The sequence below is a fragment of the Cryptomeria japonica genome, chromosome 9, assembly GCF_030272615.1.
Source record: "Cryptomeria japonica chromosome 9, Sugi_1.0, whole genome shotgun sequence".
Lineage (NCBI taxonomy): Eukaryota > Viridiplantae > Streptophyta > Pinopsida > Cupressales > Cupressaceae > Cryptomeria > Cryptomeria japonica.
Genome location: NC_081413.1, coordinates 362320241 through 362345614, shown reverse-complemented (window position 1 = coordinate 362345614; position 25374 = coordinate 362320241). Strand labels below are relative to the sequence as shown.

Below are 25374 nucleotides of genomic sequence, written 5' to 3'. Positions count from 1 at the left end.
ATTGTCATCGGAATCTTAGCCAAATCAAGATTTTCAATTTGTTCCAGGGTGAGATGATTGAAAACCATTCTCCTCACATCTTCCTCATTTTCACAGTCTGCCCAAACATCTTTGAGTAGATATACATGGGTATAGCTCCTCTTAATTTCATTCTTCATTCCACAAAAATCAAAATTATCACAAGCTTTGAACCTTCTCATGGTGTTCCATTGCATTTCTTCGTCCATATTTTTGGCCTTTGGGTTGGTCATTACTGAATATCGGCCAATGGGTTCAGGAAACTTTAAACCAGTCTTATGAGCCTGCGATTGCTTCTCATGCACATGGATCAATTGCCAACATAACTCCATGAGTACGGGCAAAATGAAACGTTCGTCTATGGAACATCCTATGCGGATGTAAGTGAATGTAGGACATTGGAGAAAGACACAACCAAAATGAAAAACCCTATTGTATGTTGCTTCTGAATGTCTCTTCTTATGTAAGTGATTATCAAACATACATTTCCATACAGCAAAGAAGGCATCATTGACCCTTCTGAAATGACTTCACTGATTCTTGATTGTGAGTTGATCATAATAGTTCCAAACAGGTACTAACCTCATGTCACCCTTTGTAGACAAACCTGGATATTACCTCATAAAGGTGACTGCATACACAAGGTATGAGGTCATATAGAACTTCAATGTTATTTTTACCTCTTTCAATTATGCACAAAGTGCATCACTAATTTTCTCACCCCAATCTATCTTGGTATTCCCTTTCCTAATTATGCTCATGTAACGGCACATCCAGTTCTAAAAGTAATGAGAAACTTTCAAACCTTTCACTCATGCCAACATAGTAACCATATCATTGTAATCTTCATTGAAATTACTTCTATGAAAGTATTTTGGCCATATTGTAGTAATGGAACATCTTTCTAAAGATAGGAAAACTGTATTGATCATTTTCTTACACTTTGTTTCGTTTTTCTCATAATATTCTTGAGCGCTTTCTTGAGTAATGTTAGATATTTCTTCAACTGGAGATCCCTTGAATACACTGTTAAAGGAAACACTATCCAATGTTATGACAATATTTTGATTATCATCCTTCACCTGCCTTGTATGTGGATTGAAATGATATGCCACTACAAGTACAAAATTTGGATCATGAGTTGCTATTGGTAAAGAAGAATACTTATGCAACTTTGATATGATTAGGTTTGACATATGTGAAGGAGCTTTCTCAACTCGATCAATAATATCCTGCATGTCCACATGACCGATTTTTGTATCCCTTATCTCCTTAACATTAGAGTCAACGGAGCTTTCTGGGGAACATGTTCAAGTATTTATCATACTTGTACTTCATCTTTTTCACAAATGGCTTTCTTCTTGAGGACTCTATCTGACTTAAGGAAGGCTCTAATTTGCCTTGAACGGGCTTTGACATTTACAAAGTACTACATTCAACACCAAGGGTTAATGTTTTGAAAATTATCACCATCAGAAGAGCAAATTTTATCAATTGGAACAAGAATCCAGAGCTAAACTGGACTATGAAAAAGATATGAAAAACTGGCAGGTCGCAGAAAAAAGTCTGACATGTCAATTAGAGAAATAAGGCTCATTGCATGTTGGAATTTTTTCTCCAACATGTCAGTTAGCGGAAAAAATCAGTTTGGCAGGTCGGAGAAAAAAGTTTGACCTACCCTCTAAAGGTCTGGGAAGTTCTATTAATGTCCGATGTGTCGACTAAAAGTCAATCGACTGACATGTTGGGTTTTAAAACCTGACCCGTCAGTCAAGGAAGTGACAAAGGACTGACATATCGAGTATGTCAATTGAGGAAGAGCAAACGAAAACCCCTCGCATGTCAGGGTTTAAAACCTGATGCACGAGGAAGGAAGGAAAAAACTAACAAACATCTCTCGCTTGTTGGGTTTCAAGTCCCGACATGCGAGGGTAGGGGTAAGGAAAGGGCAAATGTATGTCGGGGTTTTAAACCTAACATACCTACAAACGTGAAGGAGTAGATCAAAGAAACCACGAAAAACAAACTAAAACGACACAAAAACCCTGGCATATGGACAAAAAATAAAAGAAATAACAAAACCCTACCCTATCTCGTGGCGAATGTGCTAGTAGAGTAGGAAAATCTAGAGATGAATCGCAAAACGCATGAGGATGAGGGAGAAATAAGCTCTAGAATGCCTGGACTAGAAGCAAACTGACCTAAAATGCCCAAAAAACCAATAAATAACCTATTTTAAAACATGCAAAAACATAAACACGAGTTGCATTAATATAAACACAAGTTGTATTAATTGCAACTTGTGTTGGTAGGTCGGACTTTAAAGTCCAACCTGTCAAAAGACAAGGTCAACAAGACTGCGTGTTAGTCACTCAAAAACTTGCAAACTAGCACATCGAACTTTAAAGTCCGATGTGATGACATAACTAACTGACATATCAGGTTTTAAAACCCGACCTGTTAGTTAAAACATAGAAAATTCTAACTTCTAAATGAGTAAACATAAAGACGCAAAATCAAAAGTGACTAATCGACAAGGTCAATTAGCTTTTCCCGAAGCCCATGAGGTACGAAACGAACTAGTTTCGTAGGGCTGCCACATGATTTCGGCCATGCTAAAATCGAGGACAACGCAAAGCAAAGTAAGAATATGTTTTGTGCTTAGCCAGAACTATACTCAGGAATTTGTTGATGTTATTTCATAGTAAAAAGTACATTGTAATCTCTTACAAACATTATGTAAGGCAATGAGCCTTCCGGGTTGTAGCCCTTATTTGTAAATTAAGTAATGAATTCTAGGTTGTGTGTCTGAATGCATGTGCATTCCCCTTATGTAATATTTATATACTTTTAGCAGTATATTAATATTGTGGGTTAGAATCCCACTGTGGTTTTTCACTTATCTAGGTTACCACATAAAAATCTTGGTGTTATGGTGTTGTTGATCTTTGCTTTGTTTTTTTACACTTTAATTTCCTTCATATGCATTAAGTGGTTTAAAGGATAGATTGTCAAAGTTAAAAATTGTAGAATAGTGATTCACCCACCCCCCCCCCCCACCTCCCAGTGTTCATTTATTCAAACACAATTTTATTTACCACCTCTACTTTATCGTAAAATTCTTCTTGAGAAACATACATTTTCCTCAATAAATCATTCAAGTTTTTTAAAAGCATATGAGAGGGTTCATTAAAAAAAATAGCATGGACTTAAAGAGGATATCAAGCAATTTTTTGTTGAGTGTGGTATGTGTCAACATCACAATGGTAAAATAATGACAACTCTGATCTTGCTTTAACTATTACCCATTCCTACTCGAATTTGGAATATTTCCATGGATCTCATGAGGTATTTCTAAAGCCTAATGAAAAAATAATTGTCCTAGTGGTGGTAGTGGATTGCCTCTTCAAATATGCCCACTTCAATGCCTTGGCCCGCCCCTATAACTCCACTATCACTCAAACCTTAACCAAATATTTTCACAATACTATGGACTATTATTGTGATGCAAAATTTATGAGTCACTTTTAAAATGAATTGTTCAACAAGTTGGCTCAATATTAAATATGACCTCTACCTATCTCCCCCGAACAAATGATCAACTTGGAATAGTAAAAAAATCTTGGGAATATATCTTCATTTTCCTCTAACAAGAAACACCTATACTAAGTGGTTACCACTTTCCAAATGATGGTAGACAAACTTTTAGCACGTGACTACAAAAATGAACTTGTATTAAGTAATATATCAGCAAAAGCCATCAATTCTTTATTCTCTTTCACATTCTAAGAAATTCCTTAATCAACATGATGGACACCAACCTCAATAAAATAGAATAGTATTGTTGAAAACCTTCATGAATATCTTAACATAACTCAAAACTACGTCGAGCAACAAACTAATCAACAACATTTTGAATGCAAATTCCAACTTAGCAATATGGTTTTTTCTCAATTGCAACCTTATAAACAACCCTCATTGTGAATGAAAACACATAGAATCTTGGTCATGAGTCCTATGGACCTTAAAAAGTCTAACAAATGGTAATGTCACTAACAATTTGGAACTCCCACCTTCCTCTCATGTTCATGTATTCCATGTCTCTTATTTGAAGAAAGGTCTTAGCCAAAATGCCATTGCTTAAACAATTCTTGGAGTCAATGTCAGAGGATCAATTGTCTCCAACCAAAATTAATCATGACTAAACACATTCACCCTAATTGCACAGACACACTATCTAAAGTCTTTATCCAATGGCATCACATGCACCCGAAAGATGCTATGTGGGAACCCTCTTTACCAAATCCAATAACAATTTCCTTTTGTTCAACTTTGATGAAAAATATTTTCAAGGGAAATGGATGTTAAGATCCCTTAGACTTAACTCTTTTCTTATTGTACAAATTCTTTGGATGCATATTCTTTGTGAGTCAACCCTTAAGCTAATTTCAATAATTCAATAGGCTCGAGAAATATTAGTTATCTTGAACAAAATTATTATAAACATGAGTCCAAAGTTTTTACACAAACATCTATAAATTTTATTGCATTGAGAACTCCTATGTTGCCCCATCAAAGATTTTAATGATATTATGTAAAATAATAATAATATTTAAATACAATAATATTCATTGTTTTTCATTTGAGCATTATTTCTCTATATTTCATGTTTTTGGGCTATAGCTTATTACAAATTGTTAATCACAAATTACAACCCCCAACAAGTGGGTTGGTAAAGTGAATTTAAGAGCCAACTATTCCATTCTTCCCTTTCAAATTAGTAGTCCATCATGTTGGTCCCCAAATCAACATATTGGAAAGTTCTAAAAGTATGCCAAGCTTTATGCTCAAACCCTCCAATTGACTTGGCCAACTGACAGAATGATCCTTTAGGATTATCCACTCCTTGCACTTGAGGCTCTATAGGACCTAGGCGGGTATACCTCTTCACCAATTGATTCTTCAAGATGATGCTTTTTATAGTAGATTGTGCCTCTCTACTGTATTCTGATTTTGATTGTTTATCTCGGAATGGCATAAAACTATCTTGTTTTATAACTTCTATTGCTCTTACTTCCTACTCCTATCCCCTACTTATATCTCCCAATTGAAACTGAAATAATATAGGTGTTTTGAATGTAATTTTATGACTGATCAATGCATTCTTATCTCTTGGGCTTCAGAGTCACTTCTTTCTAGATTCGTATAACCCGTGTGAGACAATTTTTAAACCCACCCCTTAGATGGATCTGTCAACACATCCAATTCTCAATACTAATTGAGCTATTGTTTCCCACAACAATGAGTCTAATTGAGTTTAACTTTCCCTTGAAAAGACCAATCAGCAAAATCACAAGGATAAGGTCTTCACAAATGATCTTGTTTTATCATATTTTTATGACAATCAATAATTTTTTCATAAGATAATTTAAGACAACATTCACTTACGGGAAATGAAAATCACAAGAGAACTAATATCTAAAACATAAGATCTTCTTTAGCACAATTTAATTGTAACATTGGCTCAATTACTGAAAAAAGAGATTGCAGCGTGTATCTATCTATATTCAACCTTTTGAAATGATTACATGGCATATTTATAATAAAGTGAGTGGTCAAGCCCCTTCAAAGAGTCTCTTAAAACTAAACTAATCATAGAAATTACATTATAACAAAGTGCTCTAATATTTGATAAGGCACATATGTACTTTAGTCAAATGATCAACATACTTCTAGCTCAGATGGGTGTCATAGTCTTCAATAAAACCTTTAGCCATGCTCTTTGCAGTGAACATCTCTTCCATACAAATAATGACTGCATCTTGATCTCTCTTTTGGGCCACTTTCATTGCATCATGTAGTTACTTTTGACACTCTTGGACCCATCTGATTTGTTATTTCAAACTCTCATCCTCAGTTATCATAGGGGTTATCCCTTTTCCTTCATCAAAGATAAAGTACCTTGACTCATCAGTTAGTTGTTCTAGATATCGCTTGTTATCCTTTATCAAACTTTCAATCTCCTTTATCACAGCAAGATCCGGATTACTCTTCTTTTGCACTTCATCAAGCTTTTTATCTAACAGGTTCTCCAATCTCTTATGCTTTGAAATGGCAAGATGATTCTTTGAACAAGTTGTCCAACACTTGTCCATCCATTTCATCATGGTATTAAACCTTTTTTGGATGAATATTGACATAATTTCAAATTTAGTAATGGCCAATTGGTTCTACGATTGTTGGTTTTCCTCTTTAAGTTTTCTATATTTGTCCCTTGGCTGAGAACTTTCTACTTGAGAAAGCATAGGCACCTAGCCTATGTTATTCATCATAGATTTTTAAGATTCAATTTTTTTAACCAGTTTAATATTTGTAAGCTGGTATGCATCTCTTTCTTTCATCACTAATTAGATTTGAGCTTTATTTAACTTGGCTATGTTAATACCCAAATCTGCAGTCGTCATTAAATTTGTTTCACCTACTTTAAATGTCATCACATTCCCAAAGGCCTTCTCAGTGTCAACAATCATGGGCTTCTTGTTTAGTGGGTATAGTGCCCAGATCATAGGTGAATGCTCATCTGGATTGTATCCAGATCCAATAAAAACTTGAGTCACACTTGCAGGACTAAGTTTGCACTTTGCACCATTATTGTGTAAAAAACTGTCAAACAGTACGGAAAACTTCAAATCCCATCCAAGAAATATCAAAACACTTGCATCTTCAAGGAGCTTTCTCCCCTTCTCAGGAGTCATTGTATCCATTTCATGCTCAATATCCATCCTTAAGGTTTCCAAAAGTTGACCTTCATTGTTGTTTGTGATATCATTAATTGTTTCCTTTGCATCTTTTCCTTTTAATTTGTATAAAAAACATTTAAATTCTTGAGTTTTGATGAACTGGTCATCAGAAATATAAAGGTTGCGGGCCAATTGTCTAGAATCTTCCTCAGCAAAATCCCTAACTTTTGATTCTCTGTTTACTGGCTGATATGATTCAATTCTAGAAACTGGAATTCTATTAGGCTCCAGAGGTGGACCCTCATCATCAGATGATTCCTCACTGGTAGAGGAAAGGAATTGTACACCTTGCATTTTTCTCATCTTTGCCTCTATGTCCATATTATACCTTTCAATAGCTCTAATGGCATCATCCTCATCTAGATTTTTCATCACATCCTCCTCAAGGTAAGGTTTGTGATCATACCCACCTAGCTTTTATGCTCGCTTAGCATGGTCAGTGAATCCCTTTGGGTCAAAATCCTTCCTTAGTACTACCCTATTCATGTTATAATGCATTAATCTACCCAAAATCTGATCATATCCTTCTTTGGCCAGCACAGTGAAATCATTGAAAGACAAAGTGGCTGGAATGAAAGATTGCTTCTCATAGGACCTCAAATGTATAACATTAGAGTAATCTAATTGCCTCACTATTTCAAGATAGAATATCCTATTTAGCATATTTTTAGGCTATATAAAAGGTGTGTGCTCAAACCCATAGAATCTAATTATGGTAGCATCAGAGTAGCAGTACCAATCTCCCCAATTATGTTTCACTGTCTTCGGGCCACCATAATCCTTTGGCCTCAAAAATATCTTGATTTCTTCTGACAAGGATTATTCACACGAATGCTTGAACATCCTGAAAATGGTCTTCACAAACTATTCTTCAAAATATGCATAATTGGACTTGGCAAACCTGCTATCCCAAATAGATGTCCATAATTGAATAGGTAATGGCTTACGATTCCAATCAAGTTGTTGTACTTTTAACTCCTCTGGTCATATTCCTTTATCATACCCATAGTACAGGATCATGTGCATAAGAACGGAATAATGCTTAAGAGATATCTTAGAAGGGTTCTTGTGGGCAGCCATGAGGGCTAAGTCAAGTAGTTGGTGAACCAATGTTGTATAGATAAAATTTCTAGGGTTGTGGATTTGAATATCTGGAACCACTATCATAGGCTCAATCGACATGAGCTCAAGAACTTTGACCCCTAGAACCTGTCCAACAGTATAATATGTGTATTTGAAATAATTTTCAAACGGGTCTACATTGAATGGTGGCCCATCATCATCCTCCAAAGACACTGGTTGGCCATCCACTCTAGGTCTGTACAAGGTCAACCTCCATCCCTTGTAGGTGGTATCTAGCCTCCAATATTCCTTCCTGAGGTCTTCGTATACAATTTGGTAATCACAAACATCCTCAAAACCAAAAACCTCTTCAATTGCACCCTTGGATAAATGCACAAATGGTTTTCCTTGTAAATCACAGGTAGCTTTGAGGTATAATTGTAATGTTTGGCCAAAAGCTTAACCAGGTCCATGTTTACAAATACATTTGGGACAGCTATTTTTTCCAAGTTCATCCTCCAAGGGTTCCATATGGGCTCATGTCTAGTTCTTCTGCAATAATGGAAGAAGAACAACTCAAATCCCCTAATGTTGGTCCATATATCTCCCACATCCGAGTATTTGTCTTCAAATTTACTAGCACTAGGGTTTCGTTGAACTGATCTTCTAGGTTTTACTCCTGAACTAGGCAATTGGTCAATTAAATCTTGACATAGCTTCCCTTCTTCGATCATTTTTTTAAGTTCAATTTCCTCTGGTTATTTTTGAGGTTTTTCTTTATTTGTCCTCGGCCTTTTTCTTTTCATCTCACTGGTTTCCCCCTTTTGTCTCTTCCCCTTGGATGTTGTAGGGCTATCCATTTTCTATGCAACAGAATGAAATTTGAAATGAATTTCACAGAGTTAAGGAAAGACCACAATTGCCTACTTGCTATTGCTTAAGTGGTCCTGGTTTGTTTTCCTGCATCCATTGCTTGAGATGCTTTATCAATTTTCCTTGTTCGTTGTGTCTGAAACAATTCTTTACAAAGTATTCCTTTTGTGGAACATTAATGTCATCCTCAACGATTAATGCCTCAATAAATTTCAAATTTTGAACTATCAGACCGATGTGACAACTTATTTTATCAATGTAATGTCATTTCCTCACACATCGGCAAGACTCGAGTAATATATTGTCGATGGGGGTTGTCATTTGGTCATCTTCCTTTGTCTTGGGTTGACAACTCATGTCCTATCGATTCATTTGGTGACCTTTCACTTTGATAAACTCTGCTTGTCGGGGAGACTTTCCCCGATCCCCTTTTATCTTTAAGTCTCCTTCCCTTTTGATCATCACTGAGAGTTATAGCAATCAAGTTTCATCGTTGGGACAGTAGTCATTGGGGTTACAAAGGAAGTTTATGTCTGATGGTCATTTTCTTGTTGAGGTATATTACCTCAGGCATAAAGCTATTTGTTACTTTCCTTCTATCGGCATGACTCTCGAAGTCGAGTGGACCCTAAATGCTTCTTTCTGATCTGGGCAGGTTTGGTCAATAAAACAAATCTTTAATTTTGCCTTTTCGAGGGGAACAAGTGGATGTCCATACCGATATACTTCATGTTTTCTATTGTCGGGGTGACTCACCTAGTCGGCCTGCACTTTGTCATCTCCTCCCGACAACATCTAGCCTTCCCGATCTTTTAATTTTCCCTGTGATTCACATCGAGGTGACTTAGGCCGATGTATCTTCTTGCATCTTCATCGGTGTGTCTTTCATCATCGGTTTGACCACTGGCATGTTAAGTCAACTTCATAACTCATGTCGATGATGAACTCGTCGATCAGACTCTTTCCAATGTCCTTTCCTTATGTCTTCTGTCAGGGTGACCTGTGAAATCGTTGTGGTCCTTATGGTTGTATCCTAATGGTGTTAGTCTCTCTAATGCTTCATAGCTCTCCTCATTGTTCATATCGAGTTGGGTCATCCCGATATGATCACTTGTATTATCCATCGATGCGACTTTTGTGATCGGGTTGACTTTTGTGGGTTCACTCCAACCTCATAACTCTTCCCGATGTTGCATCCATCGGGCAGACTTGTCTCATAATCTTCTTCCCGTGGATGTATATCAGTATGACATGAAAAATCGACGGACTGCTTTATGCTTTCTCTGAAGAAGGTTTTCACATCGATAGTTTGTCTATCCTTTTGTCGATATGTCTCTTTCTAATAGAAGTGCGGGTTTGTTTTCCACTATTGGATATCTCATCGGTATGATATAAACATGTATCCCCGAATAGTTCCTGTGTTGGTAGTTTGAAAGACCATAATGTGATTGGTATGACTTAACAGGGTCTTGTTGATATACTATTTTTGAAGTGTTTAGTCAAAATTGGATGCTAAGTATTGTTCCTTAGGCAAATTTCTCGTGCTTCTCATGACCCATATTGACTTTCTTCTGGAGCTATATGTTGGACTCAACCCTTATGGGAGCCACATTTACCCCACATATAATTTTCATAGTTATGTGAAAAGGCATGTTCTTGTGGTTAATATGAAACATAGAGCTCTCAATGATCTTGACTGTTTTGTTGTTATGTCTTTCATTAATGAACTAGTAACAATAACAATTTCATCAAATAAACCATTCTTCTGAAATTAGTGTTCATAAACAGGGACAATTTGTGACACATTGAACAAAATGAATCCTCTTTGTTCTTTGAATACAAAGACTTGGTGATGACAAACCTAGGAAGGTGATTTTTTGAAGGATTTACTAGTCAGGAAGTGTCAAATTTTGTCAGAAATTAGGGTTCCAACATATCACATACAAGGTTTTATGTATTATCAAATATCATTGTATCAATTTGATTCCATGTACTTCTAAGCTATTTAACCTTGATGATTTTGGTGATTTGTTAGATTACAATGATTTATTTTGATTTTTTACTTATGTTAAAAATAAATTTCACAATCATCTTAGCCACTATTTCTCTATCACTAACTTTGCAACCTCCTACCCTACTCTCTTATCTTGCCCCCATCCTCATTCCCTCAACCCATGTTTATTTAAGTAACTCTAATTTGTTTAAATCCAGATATTGATATTTAAAAGTCATGCATACTTCTATCCTAATCTTATTATGACTCTTCAAACTAATCATCTAATTATATGTCTCTATTGATTCTAGATCTTTCTTAATGAGTCAAAGTTTTGTACTAGAACTTGATTGCTCTTCTCTTTTAAAATCATTCATGTGTGTAATTTTACTCTTTAACGACCTTAAGATATAACACTCGTTTCTATTTAAAAGTACATACAACTAATGGCTTATATTGTTAACATTTCAAAAAAATGAATATCCATATTATTTAAATTATTACCTTGCTAACAATTCTTAACAATAATGAAGATGGTAGCAACAAAAAAATTACAACCTAATGTTTTTTGTCAAAAATTCTTTAGAAATACAATTTTAAAGGCTAACAAATGCCATATAATTATAATTATTTCAATGAACCACCCACTTCCCTTCTTTCATAAATCCTACTTAATGTATAAAGATGTCAAATATTACATGTATTTATATAGCCTTGTGTACTTTGTTGATTACTCTTTCTTTCTCCTAATGATTTGTTTTCAGAAAAATCTTAATTGGAGAATTTTTATCATATTCCCCTCCAATTTAATTTACTAGAAAAGTATTGAAAAACAAACTCCAAATTATGTCTTTTCCTTGTTAATGTCATGCATATGTCTTACTTCTTGCATCCTTAGCATGCATAAGTCTACCTTCTTTGTTGTCTATTATTTTTCATTAATTTATTATCACATGGATGTAACAACTACCCCTTGGTTGCTACTATTTTTTTTTCTAATCGACCAAGCTTCTTCCAAGTGTGGACTTCATAATTTCGGTAATCACCATAGCAATGACAACCCTAAGCCACTACTTATGCTTGCACTCAAAGGTGGTAAGCTCTTGAGGTAAGGATCCCCATTAGCCTTGAGGGTTCATTTCCAATGATCCTGCTTACGTATCCCTTTGAGGGAAGTCAAAGGCTTCGTAGTTCGCCCTTGAAATTTAGAGGGAGGTCATTCGCTCCTCTCATATGAGATATTTGATCTCTCTTTAAACCAAGACTATTTATTAAAAATTAGCCCAACAAAAATAAAGCAATATCTAATTACATTCAAATAGTGTACATACATACACAATTACATTGGGGCATACCCTTCCAAAATTCCCATTTTCATAAAGAGTGATTCTAGCACACTTCCCATTAACACATATGACTAGATCGTACACATCACACACATGATGACTAGCTCTAGCTTACATCACATATTCAAAGTGACTAGCTCTAGCTTACATCACATATTCAAAGTGACTAACTTCAATAGACATCTCTCGTAGATAGTGACTAGCTTCAGTAAGCATCACATACCTAGTGACTAGCATTTACATAGTGAGGAACTGACATATCCATAACAACTAGCTACCTCTTGCACATAGTGCATCCCAGATAAAAGAAATGTTGATGCACTGAGCACTACACCATGGGACACATTCTTTTGTCTAGTCTTTTACACCAACGAGCAAGTGGAAACAAGGTTTAATATATCCCGTACTACACCAAGTGTTTATCCTCGTCTTGACAAAGCCAAGTATACTATTTCCACATCAAGATATGCCCAAAATTATACAATGAGATTGATCCAATTATTACCTACATATTCTTCATTACAAATTCTCTTCCCTGCAGTCCATCAGATGACTAAGCAACAAGGAAATCCATCATCGGCATGCAACTAGCCCCAAGACCTACATGCTCATGGCAAAATCTACCCAATATCCTAGATCAATGTGGGGTATCCTTCACCTGCATGCAACTAGTGGTAACCATTCGCTAACTAGGTGGTATGATTGACAGTCTACTAGCATAACTTACGTTGCTTCACTGTTGTCAATCTCGAGTGGATAAGCTTATCTTAAGCGAGTCATAGGATTTATCCTTTGGTGATAACGTCGGATGGAGAGGACTAGTCTACTTGTTAGAGGAATACAATCCTCTACCTATGCCCTCGTAGGGTCCCAACTCCATCTCTTGTTGTAAAAGTTAGTGTATGTACTTAGCTTAGCACTATAACTGGAAGTAAGGTTCCTAATTCATAATAAGAAAACTATAATGGACTAATCTACGAGTATATACACAAAGTCTTATGAGTCTAGTATAAATTTTAACAACTTCGTAGGATCACTCAAATCCAACATAAGATGGCCTCTAGTCAATAGATAAGCAGACTAACTATAAGGTAGTCAACCCCTTTGCTTCATTCAACTCACCATTCAAAACATTATATGTTAAATACTAGTTATTAGGTCATTGTATCTCATTCAAAACCATCTAATACCTACTTCAGCCTCATTTGAATCCTAGTGAAGAAAGGTGGTCAAACCAATTAAGAACAACACCATATCTTGGGTGTTATCCCCCCTAAACCCTCCCCCTATGGACTTGAGGTCACAGGGGCATTCTTCACCCAAGGACTGCCTACATTCCCACATCCAAACGGGTCAAAGTCACACAGTTCTCCTCACAAGGTTTCTCAAATGAACCCTACATATTGGTTATTGTAACCTAAGATTGTTGAGGGTTCCCTTCAATTAATGCAGCAATAGTTAGACTACTTTATTTATGTATGATTGTATTTTAGCTTATTTGATTATATTGTAACATATGACATGATAGTTGTTGATAAAGCAGTTTGTGCTAAACTAAGGAGATGATTATACAGAACAATAATTAGAATTTTTACAGATTTAAGAAATGTTTGATTGTTTTTAGCATCTGATTATGTTGTAACATGACATGATATTTGTTGATTAAACAATTGTGCTAAAAAAAACAAGAGATGAATTAAAACAACAATAATTAGATTTTTTTGTGTAATTAAGAAATGTATACTTTTTTAGCATTTGATTATATTGTATCATGACATGTGTGTTGATAAAGCAATTGTACTTATGAGCAATGTTATATGATGGAAGTGAGAAAGAGTGAAGGGCTACTTCATGTTGAGAACTTGGTACGATGTAGTATTCACATGATTTGAAATTCAAACAAGGTTGTGTAGTAATAGCCTAAAAAGGGGTTGAGATTGTCAAGTTGTTAGAACTTGCAATTCAAATTTCTCAAGCAAGTTACCCAATCATTTGATGTCGAGCTTTAGAGTAATTTCTTCTCATTGATAATGGTGGATTTGAAAAGTTTTCAAAAGTTTCTTATCTCGGGCAAAAAATAAATTCATTTATATTTTTAAAAACTATTTTATAATCATTTAAGTTTATTTTTTAATATTTTAAGTTTTTATTTACTCTTAGTGTGAGCCAAAAAATAAACTTCGAAGTGTTGGTGTGTTTTGAGTTTTTGAACCATGATTACAACCAACAAACTAGTGACAACTGAAAAGTTTTTGATTGCAAACTCAAATAATAATGCATATGGTACTAAAGAAATAAAACGAATGTAACCAATTCCATTGTCCCATTGCCCATGTCAGCCACTTCCATGGTGGGTGACCAAGGGGAAAATAAATTTAGGAAAGGGCAAGGATTTTATCTAGGTAGGTTACACAGATTTTATCTATATAAATAAAAGCAAGTTCATTTAGTGCGAAGGGTTCAATGTGGACTGCAATTATATCTCTTTAGAAATCTCATTCTCATGTAGTAGATAAATTAACACATTGCTTTCTTTTCTTAGCAAGTAGGAAACACATACGTTTTGACTTTAAAAATGCTCATATTTTAAACAAGTACCAATGATTACATTCAAAGGAAATTGAGAGAGAGGAAGTGAGGCTTACCTAACTTATTAATTAGACTCGTGACTTATTATATCAACAATAAGAGTCCATACATTGGGTTGTATATCGTTAATAATTTAATAATCAAATAAGCTAAAATACAATCATACATAAATAAAGTAGTCTAACTATTGCTGCATTAATTCATCTCCCTATTTTATTTTATTTTGGATAATGTTCAAAAATAGTTAAAAGCCTATGATCCAATCTTTTCTCTTCAATTCTCAGTTAGTTCTTCGCAATTTATAATGCCAATACTTCAACTCCACGGTCCCTCACTTCCCTAAGATTTCTTATTCAATCTAAAATTCCTTGCTGTATGATGACTTTCCTTCAGATTTGAAATGAGGTCATATAAATCTTTTTATATATCTCCAACTGATTTTTTTGTTATCTGTCTAGACGAGTTAAATCCTAACACAATCTAAAAGCTCCCTGTTCATATTAAAACCTGCTATTAGGTGAGATCTCCGGTGTAATGGCTACAGTTAGCGTTGTTTCTATGTTAAACACCATATAATAAATTATTCATCTTCGCTTTGTTCTCTCAATTTAAAACAATACGTTGGTAAGATTGTTCCTATAACATAATATACAATATCTCATTCTTTTCTTTGTTTAGTATGTAAGCTTCATAATTACATCAACGAAATTTTGGCATCAATCTCATCTTTATACACGTCCAAATATATAGATTATTTCTTAAATTTTAATTTAGTATACGGGACAGTGATCGTCTTACAATGACAAATGTTCATGCTGGCGAGCACGTGTTTAAATAAACTTTTAATTTCAATAATTCGCAAATGCTTTGCTGAAATGAACTTTTCTACTCTTAATTTCAATAATTCACAAATGATTTTGCTGAAATGAACAACTTTTTTAATGTTTCTAGATTATGCACAAAACAAAATTTAAATGGCACACACAGGCACATGTACACACATCAGCTTTTATCTACTAGTGAGATGCAAAATGGGACTGAACAGCTCTGCAAACATGTTTGTACATTATTGTGGATTACTAACAAATGTGAAATTCTACATAGTCTAAGAAATTTTTATGAAAGAGTCTACTCAAAATCAATCACAATTCATATATATATAGACGACGCACCTTCTTATTGCTGACATACCAATTTATGGAATGTGTGTCTGGGATGGAGGAACGGCAAGTGTTGGTGGTGCAGGAAGCATAAATCGAGCTAATTCCTTAAATATTACCTTTTATTTGTCAATCTCTGATTTTAGTGTATGCTCATGTTTGATACAGATAACTAGATTACAGATGGTGCTGCCAGTATCTCTGATTTTACTGTTCATTAGTATTTGATGTTCAGATCAAACACAAGGGTATATATGAGTAGTCAAAACAATTTGTATCTTCTAAACTAAAAAAGCATTTCAAGCATTCAACCAAACAAAACACCATTTTCTACTGACGATGCCTTATAACAGCCATACATTAGGTATGTCTTTCCCTCTTGGCATAAATTCTGAATGCAAATCTCGGAAAGTTGATAAAATGCAAAATCACTTTGAAAACAGCTTCAATTTTTTTTTGTCCATAATGTTACCTTGGTGCATGAAGCAGACTCAGATTGCAATCTTACTTAGTAAAACACATTCCAAAGATGCTAAATGAATAATCTAATTATGATTGATAATCATTTACTGCTGCATTACTGAAAAGAAAATTGACAGGAGAGAATGAACAATAATACTCAACAAGGAGCTCTAAAAGTTTGTATCTTTCATTTTCCTTCTTACTCTTCTTGAGCATCATTTCCAAGGAAAATGCAGTAGAATTAGTATTTTCCTTCCACATTGCTGTACCTTAGCAGCCCTAGCTGAGATTTTTTCAGGGCCTGTTGTCATCATCATTATAAATATTTTCTGCCATCTGCCAAATTTGAAAAATATTATCTTCAGCTACACTGGCGAGTACCCAGTCATCATTCAAATTCCATGAGAAATCAGATATTTTGCTTGTATGTCCTCCATGAATGAAAAGTAACTCAGGTGGCCCATCTTCTGCATCTTCTGGTGTTTGTTCCTCGCCAATTCTGCAAAACATTATAAAGTATGATTTTCAATAACTACATGATAAAACTATCATAAGACCTAGAGCTAGCAGATACCCTTTGAAACTTGAGAAGATATTTTAGAAAAAGTCAGGAAAGAGTTACAGTGATTTTGCACCTGTATCAAAATCTGCAATATCATAAAGGTCTATTGATGCACAATGTATAGAAATTTGTAAGGATATGGCAATTTCCACTGGATGGCAATATGGAGATGTATCATATTCGTAAATTTATCTATCCATTTGTGTTCTAGAATACGACAATGACATATTTTTGGTTCGGTTATCATTAATATAGATTGACGCAGAAGATCCTAACATGTGTTCCCAACGATTCTCCCATTATATTCTTTCTTGATTTTCATTATAACCATGCCAAGAATCAATTGGTGCATTGGTTGTATTGCCACCGTAACCTCTTTCTATTATGCCCTAAACCTATTTGATTGTATCAAGTTCTCAAGTTGCTAAATTGTGGCATGCATAACCCTTCATTTGGTTATTTGATAATTTCCAGATTTCATATTTATGGTAGTATAACACTATCATATATTATGCGTTTTATTGTAGGGATTGTAGAAATAGCTCAGCATGGTATTCAGTATTCTACTAATCATTTCAATTATTTTGCATGAATTTACTTTATTCAAATCTTATTTAAAAATTGTTGTCACTACTCTTTCCATGCATTAAATCAAGTTGCATTATATTGCTGTCATTCTGTTCTTGCAATATAGCAATTATATTATAAGTGGTTTCAAGCTTTGATTTGGGCAAGCGAAAATCAAGATATTGAGTAAATTTGTTTTTCCTACTACAGTTCAATTACAAATTCCCTACGAGTTTCTCTTTAATGTCTACTGACCTATTTTACCCCGAGTTTCCAGGACGGGGGGACGGGGAAACAGGTTTCTGGGACGGGTTTTTTTTCCAGAGTAGGGGACAGTAGGGGACAGCTATATAAAAAATACAGAAAATTTAAAATATATAGGGAAATTTTAAATATTCCTATAAAAACATGGATAAGGCATGCTTATATGTTAAATAATTTAAATTGAGAGTTTGCATGAGTGGAAGTCAAACAAATAATCAAAATTCAATCATTAATTTTATGGGACAGCCATAGTACGGGTTTCCAAAAGTTTCCGAGTTTCTGGGACGGGTCAAATTATGCCGGTAACGCATCCCCAAGTAACATTGCTACTGACAGATGAAAGTCCAAAACATTTAACCAATGAGAATTGAGAGTTTTCGTCCACACCAAGTGGAGAGTGGCAGGGGATAAAAGTGTTGAGACATGGACCAGCTAGGACTCGAACCTAGGACCTTCCATACGCTGCTGGAGTGCTCTACCACTGAGCTACTGGCCCCTCTTGGACCAGTCCATCGTCGGTCCGGGTGTGGCTTATTTCCAACACCAACACCCCCCCTTAAGCCACACCTCTCGTGTGCTTGGGGCTCCTAGCCTGGACCTGGCTCTGATACCATGTTGAGACATGGACCAGCTAGGACTCGAACCTAGGACCTTCCATACGCTGCTGGAGTGCTCTACCACTGAACTACTGGCCCCTCTTGGACCAGTCCATTGTCGACCAGTCCATTGTTGGTCCGGGTGTGGCTTATTTCCAACACCAACAAAAAGTTTAGGCTCCAGTTTTGGCAGCCTTGTGTAATATAAATACCTGGATTTGTCTGAACAAGGCAATTGCAACAGTATATGTGGCCAACAACCCTAATTTCTGGGTAACTTTCAGGTTTGAGTTTTTGGTGCACCTCTGTGCAATATAGCACCACTGGATTCATCTCAATGAGGCCATTGCAACAGTGTAGATCATGGTTACAAAAAAACGTGAATTTATGACAATAAATTGCAACTTGGCAAAGATGCTGATATTTTAGTTGACAAAAGAATGATTTCTGAGCAAAATTGTTCAAACGATCTTTCATCCAGATAATCATAGATAAATCATGCATTTTTTTGCTACTCCCATTTAAATCATGATTTTTTGGCAATTTTTTTCTAGATTTCTGGACTTTTCTAATATCTGCAGCAGTTTTTTCTTATTTTTCCCTTACACCAACCCAATTTTATCCCTGCCCCTAGCCATACACTAACTTTTCCCCAGTTAATTGACAAAATATTTATCTTCTGGTTTGTTGAATTATTCCCAGCAGACTTTCGCTACTATAGACAGCTTGCAAAATTAAATTTTTAATTCTAGACAACTAGTGCAACATGGGTGGTCCTATTACCAAAGAAAATGTTATGCTTCTACAACATCAGCAAAGAATCCTTCCAAGGTTTATACAGAAACAGAATTGTGCCAAAATAGGGAAGATTGTACAAGCTCTCTGGAGGAGGATGTGTGAGGTATCCGAGTGAAGACAGACAGCATAGCCACCAAGGATGAACTAAGAATGATGGCAAAGTAGTTCAATCTGATCCAGCTTCCATAACAACGGAAGAACACAGCAAAGTGAGGATAAAATCAAAGGTGCTCAACTAGCAATTATTGTGGCATTCCACAACTCTAAGACAATTGCTTCTATCTGTCAAGGTCAACCCTCTCAACAGGAGAGGCACGATGGAGGATTCAAATTCAAGCCCACAAAACTGTCTCCAAGATGGAAAAGTGCAAATTCAATGGCAATAACCTGATTACATGGATAAGCGTAATGGTGTAATTTTTAGCAAGAGAAATACTCTTATCATTATGTGGTGTGTTTTCATGGACCAGCTATTGACACATTATGGTAGCAACCTTGTGGATTATTTACTCGGGCAACTAGCCAGCTTTCAGTAATAAATTCCGTAAATTTAGTAATTCCAAACCCTGAGTTCAGCAGTGAAAGATGTTTCAGAGCCCATGTCAGATTTACTTCTAGACAGATTGAAGGATTGCATTCAGCATGAAGCAAGGAAAATAGAGTTGGCTACTAGATAAGATACATTCACTAGTTTTAAGGATTGACATACTCCAACCCGCTCTCCCAAAAATAATAAATTTGACATCTCAACAGATACGGGAAAAAAGACCAAAAGGATTATGCATTAATGTGATAGCAAAAGTTGTAGAGGTCACAAGTGTACAGAGAAGTAACTATTCTCTACTGAGGGCACCGGAAGAGGACAAAGAGGATTCTAAGACAAAAAAGTAGTAGAGGAAGTATTGGTTAACTCATAAATAACAATTTCCTGTCATGTACTGTTGGGTATTAGTACTTCATAAACCCTCAAGGTAGTGGGATATATGAAAGAAAAAAGGGTGGCAATGCTAATTGATTCCACTGGTACTAACAACTCACATTTATCAACATCAACAAATCTCTAGCCTATCCTTGACACACTTGGCGATGTTTTAAAGATGTGCCTTATGCCCTTTCTCCAAATAGGGACCACTTTTGTCATGGAACTTATTACAAGTAGCCTTCCACACCACATCACGTCTTATCAATACTTGTGCAATATTTAAGATTGAGCACATGGTCCACGACATTTAAGAAACTAGTATTACTCACCCTAGTCAAACTGCATATTTGTTTGTAGTGGTGATGGTCTGCAAGATGGATGACAGTTGACAAGCGTTTCCAGACTTCAGAGAGCTAAACATGATCACAGTCAAAGATAATTTTTCTATTTCTATTGTTGATGATTTGCTAGATGAATAAAATTCAGCAATTTTATTAAAAATATTAGATCTTTGGTCAGGATATCATCAAATTAGAATCAATGATTTAGACATTCTAAGAACTTCCTTTAAACACATAAAGTTTATTGTGAAATTTTAATTTTTCCCTTGGTCTCACCAATGCTTCATCTGAATTTCATATTCAAACAATTTTTATGAAAGTCATTATTGGTATCGTTTGATATCATCTACAACAATACATGGGAAGGCCATCTCCACCATGTAGATCAAGTCCCGCAACTTCTCAAGGAGCTTTAAATTTACATGAAGCCTTCCAAGTCTGCTTTTGAAGTCTAGGAAGTGGAGTAACTTGACCACGTTTTCTTGAATTAAAGAACAAAGGTGCATCCTGACAGGATCAAATCAATGGCAGAATGGGAAGTTCCCAAAACCCTCAAGAACCTAAAGGAGATTTTGTCAAGAACTATGGCCACATTGTAACTCCATTAACAGCTGTCTTATATAAGGATGTATTTCATGAAACATGAAGCAACAGGGAACCCAGCCACCTGGGCAGGACCCGGGTGGAACCCAGGTTGAATCCAGGCCGACCTGGGTGAACCCAAGCCCGTGGGTTCCCAAAAACGAGGCCCACAGGTCATAAAACAAAAAAAAAAGCAAATAAAAAACAATTTTTTAATGGTTTTTTAACATGTAACATGGTTTTTTAACTTGAATCAGTTGAAACTTGAAACCTGAATATTATTTTTTTTGCAAATTATGAATATGATATTACATTTACGATATATGAATATCAGAATATTTATTGGCATTGGCAATTATGGATTTATGATTTATGATTTATCTGTTATCATTTATGTATCATTGTATGGGAAAGTTACATTTAGGGAATCCAGCCGCCTGGGCAGGACCTGGGTGGGCTGGGTTCCCTGTGGCACTGTTGTGACCATTTCACACATCGCCCCATTAGAATGGGGACCCCCTCTTTTTCGCTGTTGTTTTTGCTTGTTCTTCTCTCTGCTTTTAGGGTTTTGAGTGAGTGAGTTGTCTGTCTGGACTAGGACTAAACCTTAGGGGTTTCTTCTGATGTTATTCAAGCTAAGTCCAGTCGAATTTTGAAAGTTATTAAGTATCCTCCCGAAGAGTTGAGACGATTGAAGTGAGGTAAGCCTTTCAGGGGAGTCAAGTAGGTCTTAGGTTAGGTCTAATCAGGGTTTTTGGGGGTAAAAATCCAAATTTTGACTAAGTGTTAGCATTTTGAGGGTGAAATTTTGTGTTTTTGCATAGGTGAGTTTTGATCATTTTTTTGAAGTAAGATGATGCCTGAGACACAAAAATCACTCCTGACCCTTACTGAGGGTCCAGGGCGAAATTCATCCTGAGTGCAAATTCTTGTTTTGAGAAGGCTTGCTAACTGGTTCCTGGCCTTGAGAATGACCTAACTCTGCCTTGTGAAGTGATTGGAGACTTAAATTTTGGATAGTTTAGCCAGAAAAGGTAAATTCACTCCTGACCCTTGCTGAGGGTCCAGGGCGAAAATGTTATTTAAGGCATATTTGTCACTGACTTTTCTAATTTGTTTTGTGCAAGGTCTCCAGGAGAGATGATTGGACGTGACTTGATGCTTTTGATGAATTTTGAAGGCTAAGGGAAAATCGCTCCTGACCCTTGCTGAGGGCCCAGGGCAAAATTTTGATTTCCCTCATCTTATAGTGAAAAAAGGACCAAGTATTGGACATGAGTGGAAAATCAATGACTTTCTCCATCCACCTGAAGGATTTTTAACTTGAGATGATGAAGGATCTTGTTGGAATCATCAAAATCGCTCCTGACCTTCTCTGAAGGTCCAGGGCGAAAAAACTTATTAGAGTCATTCCTGACCTTGTTTGGTCAAATTGAGATATCAAAGGCGTGGTGGAGGACGAAATGAGCGTGATAAAGGGTCCGGACTTGATTGAAGATGATGAAATGATGGAGTTTTGCCCAAGAAGGGTAATTTTGCTCCTGACCCTCTCTCAAGGTCCAGAGCGAAATTCTTTATATACACATTTTTAGACCTTTCTTGGATATGAACTTTTATTCATAGCGTGAAACAAGATGAAATCTTCCCTAGCAAAGGCATTTCATGATGAAAAGTGAAGCATTTTGGTCTAGAAGGCAAAATTCGCTCCTGACCCTCTCTAAAGGTCCAGAGCGAAATTTTCAAAAGGCACATTTCTTGCTAGGTCAAAGTGATTTTTTATGATTGGAATAGATAAAGGCAAGTGCGTTTTACCCATTGAATATAATTTGGACGATCAACAAGGAGGCAATCAAGCCAGGTTTGAAAAATCGCTCCTGACCCTCTCTGAAGGTCCAGGGCGATTTTCTAAGATTCTCTCCTTTCTTTGAAGAATTAAGACAAAATCTTGCTTGAATGAATGAGGAAGAGTGTGTTTTGCCCGTTGAAGATAATTTGGAGGGCTAGCAAAAGATGGATAAACTTGAATTGGGCAAAGCGAAAACCTAATATCCAACCTTTTTCTCCAAAATTGAGCAAAGCTAAGCCTAGGCACAAGGTAGAAACGGTGTTTGAAATGCCTTGAAGTGGAATTGAGATCCTAGGAGTGCAATTTTTGATGACAATAGGGAAAATCGCTCCTGACCCTCTCCAAGGGTCCAGGGCGAAATTTCCAAGTGTGCCCACTTTCCTTGCATTTCGAGATGATATTTTTGTGCTCAAGACTCAGCAGGGAGTGAAGTATGATGTTCTACATCTTAAGAGTAATTTGAAGTTGGAGTGATCAAGAATTTGTGCAAAATCGCTCCTGACCCTCACTGAAGGCCCAGGGCGAAATTTGCAAAACCAACAACTTCCCTTCGAGATCGCGCTAAGGCAAAGGTTGTGCTAAGGTGGAAAGGTCCTCCAAAACATGATGAACAAGGATTTACCTCCAAAACTTGATGATCCTGGCCTAAATTGCAAAAGTCGCTCCTGACCTTCATTGGAGGCCCAGAGCGAAAATCTTTGGAGCACCTATTTTGCCTTGCAAAACAAATTAAACATGTATGGAATGGATGAAGGAGATCATCGCTTACCCCACAAGGAGAATTGGCAATTAAAAGATGAAGGATTAAGAGCAAAAGTGAAAAATCGCTCCTGACCCTCTCTAAGGGTCCAGGGCGAAAAGGTCCTAATACACTTTCCTCCTAAAGATCAAATGAAATCAACTTCAAAACTCCAATAAGAAATGCCATTTAAATGACTAGATGAAGTTTTGGGCAAGAAAATGAGGAATGCAAGAGCAAAATTGAAAGTTCGAACCTGACCCTTGCCAAGGGTCCAGGGCGAAGTTAGTAGCATTCTTTATTTTACCATATTTGAGCATTGATATTCCCCAAATTCCTCAAAATTTCGAAGCCTTTGAAAAAGAAATTAATTAAAATTAAATTGGCATTTAATAAAGGACATATTGACATTTAATAAATTAATTTTGAGCCTTAAAAAATCGAACTTTTATTGTTAAGGCATTTAAAATTAATTTTTGTGAAATTAAAATTAAATATGGAGCGCTTAAGGTCTTATTTTTATTAATTTTATCAAGTCGGCCCCTCCTTTTTTGCAATTTTATTTATTTTTTTAACCTCTTTTTGCCAAGTCGACCTAGAGGGAGCAAAGGGGTGGGCGCTCTATATATTGGAGGTGTTTTTTTTCATCATTCAAATCATTCAATCATTGCTTCAAGTGTGAATTTGGAGAGCAAGAAGAAGGTGCGAAATCTGGTTTGTTTGGAGCGATTTTCTTTCAAGTGTTGGAGGCTAGAAGGAGGTGGAGTTGATTCTTGTGAAGGCTAAAGGAGGCACATTTTATTCAAGGGAGAGCTTTGATCTACATTTGGCCTAGCGAAATTCACCTATTTTTTGCATCATTTCTTAGAGTTTAATACTCAAGAGGAGGTATGGCGAAATCATCTTGACACCATTGTTGAAGATTTGAATTTTGAACTTTGTTTTGAAAATTCTAAGTTTGGCGTAGTTAATTAGGAAATGATAACTCAAGATTTATCATGAAGTTTCCTAATTTTAAATCTTCCTTTCTACCCTATATTTCTATGCTTCAAGATATATTACTAATTATGAAATGTTGTGTAGGTGTCAAGATGGCGACTCCAAAGGCAGGAGCATCTACTAGTCGTCCAACTCTCATGAAGGAAGATCAGAAGAACGAAGAATTGGAGACCAGGATCGTGTCCAAATGGAGCAATATCGGAGATACCAACTTGGGAAACTTCAGTATGAAGAAGTTTCGAGAGGTCCCCTACATTGGCAAGCCATCACCTGTCGCAAAGAAGATAATTGAAAGTGGCATCATCAAGGCGGCCGGTTTCCCTCCAGCAGTCCAGTGTCTTGAGCTGATGATCGAGTGTGCCCGCCATTATGACTCACAATCAAGATCGATCGTATCCAAGGAAGGAAACACTTTGGCTTACCTTTCAGAGGAGGCTATAAGTGAGGCTCTCCATCTTCCAGAGCATAAAGATATGATTTACAAAAGTTTAGAAGGAGCCAGGTCAATGTATGAGGATGATCCCGACACCTGCCTGAATCTCATCAATAAGAATTGATTGCTCAAAAGTCGTCCTCGCCTGAGCAAGATTCCCAACACACCACATAGGATCGACTTCCAGGAGGAGTACAGAGATTTGATAACTTTGCTCAATCGAGTTACAGGGGCTCCACAAGCTTTCTACTTCGAAAAGTGGATGTTCTACTTCATCCAAGTGATAGTCCAAGGAAAAGGAACGATTCATTGGGCTAGAATTATTAGCCATTGTCTGGATGTGCAGTTGAGAAGGCTAAGACCTACTAAATCATTCCACATGAGCTCATATGTCATATATGCCCTGATCCGGAGTTTCGAAT

General features: G+C 36.2%; 1 protein-coding gene across 1 annotated transcript in view; it reads right to left on the bottom strand.

Annotated features, from left to right (window-relative positions):
• Positions 1–16147: 16147 nt before the first annotated feature.
• The window catches only part of LOC131029682 (histone-binding protein MSI1), a 114669-nt gene continuing 105442 nt past the window's right edge, over positions 16148–25374 (bottom strand). Inside the window, exon 6 of the mRNA XM_057960270.2 lies at positions 16148–16802. Within this exon, the coding sequence (XP_057816253.2) occupies positions 16598–16802 (205 nt within the window). The 3' untranslated portion in view covers positions 16148–16597. The remainder of the gene's footprint in view (positions 16803–25374) is intronic.